Source organism: Pundamilia nyererei, unplaced genomic scaffold (genome assembly GCF_000239375.1).
Source record: "Pundamilia nyererei isolate P.nyererei 1_Seehausen unplaced genomic scaffold, PunNye1.0 scaffold00035, whole genome shotgun sequence".
NCBI classification, from domain to species: Eukaryota; Metazoa; Chordata; class Actinopteri; order Cichliformes; family Cichlidae; genus Pundamilia; species Pundamilia nyererei.
The window spans coordinates 602,189-611,613 of record NW_005187436.1 but is presented as its reverse complement, the minus strand read 5'-3'; the positions used below and the strand labels follow the sequence as shown (position 1 = coordinate 611,613).

The 9,425-nt window shown below is 41.0% G+C and overlaps 2 protein-coding genes across 5 annotated transcripts in view; both read right to left on the bottom strand.

Annotated features, from left to right (window-relative positions):
- The window catches only part of LOC102206663 (MOB kinase activator 2), a 4,152-nt gene extending 2,732 nt beyond the window's left edge, over positions 1–1,420 (bottom strand). The window contains exon 1 of the mRNA XM_013910044.1: positions 988–1,420. Coding sequence (XP_013765498.1) covers positions 988–1,070 — 83 coding nt within the window. The 5' untranslated portion in view covers positions 1,071–1,420. The remainder of the gene's footprint in view (positions 1–987) is intronic.
- A 3,248-nt stretch (positions 1,421–4,668) lies between these two features.
- The window catches only part of ppp6r2b (protein phosphatase 6, regulatory subunit 2b), a 13,868-nt gene continuing 9,111 nt past the window's right edge, over positions 4,669–9,425 (bottom strand). For 2 of the 4 annotated variants that reach the window (XM_005729877.2, XM_005729878.2), the window contains exons 22-26: positions 8,904–8,986; positions 8,439–8,649; positions 8,233–8,256; positions 7,414–7,539; positions 4,669–5,732 (exon numbers count right to left, since the gene is read on the bottom strand). In XM_005729877.2, coding sequence (XP_005729934.1) covers positions 5,699–5,732; positions 7,414–7,539; positions 8,233–8,256; positions 8,439–8,649; positions 8,904–8,986 — 478 coding nt within the window. In that variant the 3' untranslated portion in view covers positions 4,669–5,698. The remainder of the gene's footprint in view (positions 5,733–7,413; positions 7,540–8,232; positions 8,257–8,438; positions 8,650–8,903; positions 8,987–9,425) is intronic. The other 2 variants (XM_005729879.2, XM_005729880.2) reach the window with 2 other exon arrangements.

Below are 9,425 nucleotides of genomic sequence, written 5' to 3'. Positions count from 1 at the left end.
CACACACACGCACACACACGCACACACACACGCACACACACGCAACAGCTGAGGGTTTACTTTGTATGACCTTGCCTGCTGTGATAAGGAAAACACAGTACTCTCCATGGGGTTTCACTCCCCCCCTGTATAAATGTGTTAGTGTGTGTGAGAGAGAGTGGCTGCCAGGGATCATTTGTGTAAAGGTTTAAACAGGAGGTCTTTTGTCAAACGTGAAAGGTCAGAGCAGTCAGAAAGGGAGGAAGAGTGTCAGAAATCAATGTAAACATTAGCTGTGCAAAGGTACAGTAGAGCAAAGCTTTGCCAAGCCATGACAAACTTTCCTAATGTCCACAGGAACATCAGCTGCTCACATCCTGCTCTGTTACAGCTCACTGACATTAACTCAGTCACCTCCTCTCTTGGCTACAGGTTGTCAGCACACAAAAACAAAGAACCCAAAGCTAGTTGTCATGTTGTGTTTTTTGTGTAAACACTCTCCTCTGTGACCCTGCTCTCCTGCACTCGGCCATCTGTCCACTTTTACTTTGTCCATGAGCGGGTTTCTCTTCGCTACAGCGAGCTGGCTGTAAAAGATTCAACCTGGAGCAAAACATTTGCCTAGTAACTCAGATAAAACACATTTTCGCAGTGCCTTTCCTCATATTAGTTTTAACTGCTGCTCATAATGTGTTCCCGCTGTTAGAGGAATCCACCGTCACTGATGGCATCAGGCAAATATGTAACACACACACACACACGTACACACACACACACACACACACACACACACACACACTTACTTATCTGGAGAACATTCCTGAGTAAACCATGTGCAGCCAGCTTTCTAGTCACATTTCTTACACACCATTAACAGATATAAGTATTGTCCTCTTTTTAACATGAGTGTTTGTTCTATCAAAAATACAGAAGTAGTAAAAGATTGACAGGACAAACAAAGAAATGCAATTTAAAAAAAAAACAAGGAGAAAAAGAGATATAACTTACAATTTGTCACTGCTGATGTCAGAGGGCTGAAGGGTCTTCCCGTCTGCTTCTTTAGCCGAGGGGTAACTATGGCACCCCCCCATGGCGTGAAGCTAAGAGCAGAAATGTTGATCGTGCCAGCTCCACTTTTCCATCCCAAACACACACACTTCTACACAGTCTGGGCAACATATGGCCACCACTGCTCCAACACAAACATGTCTCAGCTCACAAACCGATCCAAGGTATCACACCCCCCCTCAAAAATCTCCTTTACATAAAGTTTGTTTTCTCCAAAATATAGCGAAAAAGTAGTCCAAGAGTTAGGGATCGTCTCCCTTAGTCGTCTCCTACTCTTTTTTTGCTCCAGTGATCCAGTGTCAGTGTGTTTATGTCTCCTTTGTCTGAAGTTCCACACCCCACAGGCTCCTCCTCTCCCAGCTCCAAGCAGACAGGCAGGTTTCTCCACAACCCATTAAAAGTACAAAAACACAACTCCGCCTTCTTCCCCTTTCCACCCACTGCAAACAGACTCTCCTTCATGCACTCTGCGCAGAGAGAGCAGGCAGGTGTGGATCAAAACCTAAAAAGGTGTTTGTTTGTTTTCCCTGGTGCAAAAGTAAGTAAGGAGGGAAGAAGGCAGGGAGAATGGTAGAAAAGAGTCTTACCTCTTAAGACTTAACAGTATCTGTGCTCCAGGATTAGTATGACAAACATCTAAGCTCAGGAATGAAGCCATACACCCACGGGTAAAACGGTAGCTACATATAGAGAGGACCACAGGCTGAAAAACTGAAATGTAAGTGAAGCGAATGAGCACAAATGAAGGCTCTTCAGGTCCTTCTCAGCTGTTATGTGAACCAACTTTACTTGATGCCTGCAGCACACTGACATCTAACTGACAGGCAGGTTTATGTTTGCAGCAGGGGAGACACTGTGAGGGTGTAGCACTGATTGTAGGTGTGGGAGACGGGGACGCAACATAATCCACCTGTTCAACTGCCCTTAAGGTAAACATATTTCAAAGACCATGTCCTGTTGACTCTTTCTCTCTCTGTGTACTGTGTGGTGTGTGTGTGTTTTACAGTAAGCATCACACAAACAGAGGCGTATTTATCTTTGACATATTTATTAGGTTCATATCTGAATGTACAAGCTAAATTGACAACAGGTAACAGACACATTACTCTAAATGAAAAAAAAGAACCCAAAAACAAAGACACCAGCATCAGTCCGCTTTACAAAAAAAGGCATTTAACCACACGGCTGTTTTTCCCACCACTCCCCCACACATCTGCACACACATGCCCTAATATAATAATAAGCTATAATGTGAGAAAAAAACTTTGAAATGGTCTCAGTGTAAATAATAAGTAATTGGTAAGTAACAACTTCACACCCATTGTTTCTCAATAAAGTTCGGGGCACACACTGTGCAATACAGCGAATGCCCAAAAAGAGGTGAACGAGGCTAATGTGCAAACTTAATGGCACTTAGAGATGAATGCAACGTACCATTATGCATAATGTGACAACATACCCGTAGCTAAAACACTCAAACTGAAGGGGGCACACAAACACGCATTAAATACACATACACACAAATGGTATAGGCCAGAAGCACTGCTTAGGCTTAGTGATGGGTGGGATGCCATATTCTGACCATGTGAACAACCCTGACAAACGCAGCCCTATTTTTCCTCTTTTAACCCTGACAACGAAGCGGTGCTAGCTCTGTGCAGTTTCACTTCAAACGGCTCAAAGCGGTGAACAGATGAAAGCAGAGGAGGAAGAAAGAGCTGTGATCTAAGACGAATCTTCAAAGTCTTTCTTTGACTTGTGGCATTCTCTTCTCCAGCTAATAACGCCATCACATGATTCACAAAGAAAAAAAAAAAACATGAGCAATGGATCAAACAAAGGCTGCTTCAGATAAATCTACACCTCTAAGACCACTGCAAGAAAAGAGGCTACTTCACAGATATGAAACCCAGTTGTACACTGGTGGGAAGACACACTTTGGCAGAAAGCATTGAAGAAAAAACAACAACAAAAAGATATTCTAAAGTGTCTACGTGATTCACTCGTCAAGTCAAACATTCCCATCGCTCTTAGGGAGGGAATTACGTAGGGGCGCTTAGCGCCACCAAATTAAAAAACCAAAAACCAAAAAGTGCCTCTTGAAAAAGTGCTTTTAAAATAAATACAACAATCTCAGAGAATCGTTCCATAGGTATTAAATGCAATTTAATTCGACTCCTACCCTGAGAAAGAGAGAGACGAGGAGAAAGATGACGTAAAGGATGACTGTCTGGCACACACAGATTTTAAAGGATAATTCAGTATAACTTGGGTCACGTTTTTTTACGTATTGTGTTGTTTAATGTAATCTGATTATGACCAGACTGGATTAAACCGGTTAACTGTTTATAACAAGCATAGATTTGATGAAGCAGGAAAGATCAGACAGCTAACTTAATGGCGTGCCACCTCAGTGAGCACTGATGGTGTTGCTGCAACTAATGTTGACTTTCATTACCGACTCAAGTTTCACCCCCGGGAATTCTCGGCCTCTAGCAGTTCTATCGCACCTTTTTCTGCGTCTTGCCATTGCTCCACTTGTGCAAGAATGTGAGTAATGTTACACATTCCTGCAAGTGGCTGCAGACACTACACTGATCGACAGGAAGAACAAGACTGCTACCAAGTAAGCAAGAACGTAAACAATGCTGGATTTGAAATATCTACCAATGAATTAGCATTGCAAAAGGAAATGCACTCCAGACGTTTCTTAGAGAACAATGGGTTTTGGTGAATGACACCTGAGGTCACAATATTTCCTTTGTAAGTAAACTCCACTGGGCACCTCTAATCTGCCAAGTAAATTTAAGCGTTTTGGTCTGACCGGTCTTTTGAAAATCCAAAATGAAGTTAAAGCAGGAAATGGAGCAGCTAAATTAGGCAACATTAATTTACCGATTATAAAAACCTGTGCCTAATGTGCTTCTGTTGATTTATTATTGCTCTAACAAACACATTTGTTCAGATCCAGTTTAAATTAATCACCGTTGTTACAGTGGAAACACATGCGTACACAAACGATATGATCAAAAAGCAGTACATGGACTGCTTTTTGATAATATGATAAATTATTGTTTATCATAATTTTCCCCCGAATTTGACCATTTAAATTATGCAAAATGGGTTTAAAATTGATACAGGGTGGAAATAAAGAAAAAAAAAAGACCCAAGTTGTCATTAACAAGAATCATCCTCAAAATAAACAAAATGGAAGACGTACCGTAGACGACCAACTCGTATTCACAGCATGCACACTCCTAAACTGCCATGTAGGAAGCATGTAGCAAAGAAACATGAACTGATGCTGGCCTATTAACCGAAACACAGACATCATTATTGCCTCATTTCGACAGTACGACACACATACGATACACACATCGCAACCTGCAAAACAACCGCCTTGCCGTACACTGGATTTATTCCAAAAATAGATATGATGTTTATATATATACTGTTTACATTTATATTACGTTTACAGATTACCAAGAAGAGCCACAACCTAATACAGGTTCAAATTTCACAATATTACATTTAAACAGCTCTGAGGGTGGCATGAACTTATACGTGGGCTGCCATTTTTTTCCTTTTTTGTTTTCTTTTTTTGCATCTAGATATGGTTGTGTACACTTGTGTGTGTATGGCACTGTGTGTCTGCGTGTGTGTTACACAGGTGTGCTTTCTTTCTATCTGCATACCTCTCCTTTGACCTGAGAAACGTACTCTGTACCTCAGACAGAGCTCAAACACACACGCCGGCACACACGTCTATACACATGGACACAACAGTACACACACACACGCGCACACACGTACCCCTAAACTACTTGAATCTTTCAGGAGGAGGAAGTGACACACGCGAGGCCCCCAAATCCAATGCTCCAAACTAACAAATAGAGAGCACTTGCGCGTCATGTGATCAAAGGAGATAAAAACTTACTTGACTGAGAAATGATCAGATAAGTCGCATATTTGCTATAATGACCTGTCTGCCCGGCACGAAGACTGAAATGTTGAACACAAAATGGCAGCTAGCTAGCGCTTTGCAAGCATCTTGGCGTCTGTAATCTTGGCTGATTATTTGAATGCTTTTTGTTACTAAAGTGTAAACAGTCAAATGCTCTCCTAGAAAACAGAAAAAAATCCACTGGACCATATTTATACCTGGAGAGCAGACAGACCCAAATAATCTGAAATCCCGGTGCTTAATTGAATAAAATGTCAAATTTCAGAATAGGGTGTTTTCTTAACATTAAAAGTGCAGCTGGCACATCAACAGATCCCGACAGATAAAGGTGTTTACATTTCCAAGTTTAACGGGAAAGAAATTCATCTTGAAAAAGTTCGTATGTAACACAGTTTGGCTTTGGTGTGCCTGGCACAATGAAATGTTTTTTATAAAACACGCAATTCTTTTTGAAGCGGTTCATTTATAATGATGTCATGAAGGCGCATTAGAGACATCACTAGTACCCATGTGTTGATTTCTGGTATCCATTATAAATACTGCTCGAGCTCTGCACTAAGGATCTTCCATTCACTTACATGTCTTTTAGACACAAACGAGGGTATTGATGGACTGCTAACAGGAAGCAAAGGTGGCGTGGCTGTGTGTTGAATGATCAGGTATGAAGTGTGTTCCTGCACCACTTCGTTAGGCCGGTCCATTAGCGGGGGACTGCATCTCTCTGTCAGTTAAAAAAAAGAAAGAAGAAAAAGAGAGAATTCAGACGAGTTGGTTTCCTTATGGCTACTGTTGCTATGCATATCAAACGACACTGGCCCATTCAAGTTTGGAAATCCATCTTGTTATCATTACCTTAGCACAACACCAAGGCTTTAAATCCAAAACCAACAGGTAATATCATGATGGATGTGTACATCTTTTATGTACAGTCTAAATGGTAAATGGTAAATGGCCTGTATTTATATTGCGCTTTACTAGTCCCTAAGGACCCCAAAGCGCTTTACATATCCAGTCATCCACCCATTCACGCACACATTCACACACTGGTGATGGCAAGCTACATTGTAGCCACAGCCACCCTGGGGCGCACTGACAGAGGCGAGGCTGCCGGACACTGGCGCCACCGGGCCCTCTGACCACCACCAGTAGGCAACGGGTGAAGTGTCTTGCCCAAGGACACAACGACCGAGACTGTCCAAGTCGGGGCTCGAACCGGCAACCTTCCGATTACAATTTGTTCACTAGCCCATATTTTCACCTAAAGGAAGGAGAGATGAGCTAATAAAAAATATTTTTTTAAAAACTGACAAGAGAGTAGGAAAATGGACTATAATATGCACTGTGGCTGCAAAGAAAATTCAATCGTAAAGCTGCAGAAAAATCTTAATCTTGTGAATTCATGACCATCACAAAATGCACCATTCCTTGGACTCTACAATATGTGCTGCTGTTTGTTTCTAACATGGCAGCTGAACATTATAAACCTTTACAAATATAACCTTACAAACAGTTCTTACATTGTTCCACACATCCTCTTATGGCCTCCCTGTAGTTTTTTTGCCAGATCAAAGTGAAATAAATTTGATTTGTTGAATACGTATTCTTAACTAACCTGTATTCTATTAATTGATTTTCCAGCTGTGCAAAGGGGTCATTACAAAAGATTAGAACCAAGTATAACTTAACTTATGCTTATATATTTTACAAATCTTTAATTAAAAAATTTAAATTAATTTATATATTTTCTGCATCGCATGGTGAATGCATGTAATAACTTTGCAACTGGGATTTATTCAGTGCTCAGCAGGTTGCATGTGTACAACATATTCCTTCAGCATGTAATCTATATTGCACTTGTGTCACATGTGACACGTGTCTCTAAAGAATAGATCTTTAAAAAGAAAAATTTGTACCATTTACATACTTCATAAACTTTCATTTGTTCCAACTGTAATTTGGGGTTCAGTAACTTTTACTAAAGAAAGAAAAACTGCTCAACTACAGCAGAGTATCCATCTACAGCCTATGCAATGATGCTGTATGTTGTTGTATGACAGAAACTAAATTATTCAACAAAGAGGCCAAAAATCTCCCATTTCTGGAATTGTAAATGACCACAACAGTCCTGTAAGTGATGTAAAATTGTTTATTTTTGGCTGCCCTGGACGTAGATAAAACATTCATGATTTAATACTCCTTAAAGCTTCTAAGAAATGCAGCCAATTAGATATGACAGGTTACACCTCTGTTCTTGAGGTCAGAAATGTGCGTAGGTTGTGCGGTGACTCGTCAAAGAGCTCTCACATAAAGAGGTGCTTTGACAGGGATGAATCACTGATGCAATGTTTGGTGATCTCATCCCTCTATTCATCTCTATACAAAACACACAAATGCAAACTTACTGTGTAACAGCAGCTGCCTGGTTAGCCGAATCAGCAGTAACTGGGCTGGAACTGTTCTCATGTTGCTTTCCTTTTTCACCTTTGCCACTTTCTTTATCGTTAGCGAGCCCTTCCACTGGCACGTCGCTGAAAAAAACAAAACAAAACAAGAATTACAGCTTTAGCTACGAAAACAAGTGACAGCTGAACTGAGTACTGTAGATGCTCCTTTCTGCTGCTTGCTAAATTGTCTCCATCTGCTCTGATCTGTGGCCTCTGTCCCCGCTGTCCACTGAGTTCAGATTGGACTTTAACTCCAGCATGCTCGTTGGTGCACTGTTAGTAATTTGCTAATGTACTGGTTTGTTAGGATGTTGATAAATTGGATAGGTGGCAACCTTTATTCATAGCATGCTATCCAACAGACTGTTAGTGGTGAGGGTTCTCTGAATGAAAAATCATATCGAGCCCTAATGTTATGATTAAAAATAAAACCAAAATATCACATCATTACAATCAGCACTAATATGCTACTCTTCTCTCATCATTATACTGTATAAAACAAGTAAGGTAACAAATAGTCAACCATCTTTTCTTTATAAATGCACAGTGAATTTCTGTTATATTTGAGAATCACAGAGATTACAGAGACTCTACAAGTCACCAGGTTGGAGTTAGTGGATTTTCTTTTTTATGAATTAGGCTTGGCCTGAATTATGCCATAAGGAATCATTACTCCTCATCCTGTTAAAGGCAACAAGCAAAACGCATCTTAAATCCTTAACACAACTCCAGGAAGCATTCCACACTTCAGAGCACAGGACCTCAAGCACAACATACCGTCTGACTGCAGGTCTGAATACTCTGGAGTCAAGGGGAGATGAGAAAGGAGGGAACAAACAGGGGGAGGAGGATAATCAGAAAAAAAGCAGAGAAGGGGAAGCAAAATTGTACAGGAGAGCAAAGGGAAAGGAGGGCTTTATCAAAGCCTGGCACACTGGACCAGACAGAACAGGAGCTCCCTATTTGTGTGAGAGAATGTGCACCTGCTGAAGACTGCCCTCTCATTTTTGGCGTCGACGGTGAGCCGGATGGTCTCCTTGCCAGCACCTGTGGTGATGGTCTCTGTGGTGACCGTCTCACTGGATGTGGATTCTGTCTTTCTTTCTTCCTCATCGCTGTCGGAGCTGCTGGAGGAGGAGCTGTCTGATGCCACTAGTGGTGCTTTCCTTGCCACGCAAACACTCCACACACACGCTGTTGAGATTAACAGGAAAGAAACAGTTTGTAAAATTGATGCATGGTTATCTGAAAAGCTTACCTGCCATAAAGTTAACCAACTGACTGATAGAGATGTTAGAGGCCTTGTCATTTAGATATCCTTCCTGTGGACCATGATATATGGAGTTGAATAGAAATACAGTGGAGACTTTTTACCATTTCTGTAGATTTTTTATGTTTGAGTGAAGTGTTACAAAATATTCACAGTCAGTCATTCTGAGGCTACTTACGGTTTTGGTTTGGTTTGGGGATGTCTGATCCACTGAGCTCTGAGTCCACAGGTGAGCTGCATCTCGGGCCTGTTTCAGAGCTGCTGGACATAAGTCACACAAATAATAAAACAGAGAGAAAATGCACTGCATCTAATAAACTACACACACCCTTTGTATGTGGAGGTTGTATTTGTTTACCTGTGATACTTGTAAAATCAGATGCAAAATCAATGACTAGGAAAAGGCACTCAGTTTGTTCACAACAGGTAGCAAAGAACACAGTATGGCACTGCATGCGAATGTAGAGTAGAAGCCAAATCGCATAAACGATTTGTGTTCCCCACAACAGCTCAAGCTTTCAATGATTTAAACTAACACAAGTTAACATGTTAATTAGGGCTGTTCGATATGACGATATATATCGGATGACGATATAAAAACGTTAATTTTAAGCTATCGTTTGTTTCGTGGTGTCGCAAAATAAACTGTTTAGGGCAATATTTTTTCATCGTTTTGATGGTCACTGTAGTGGCTGTATTA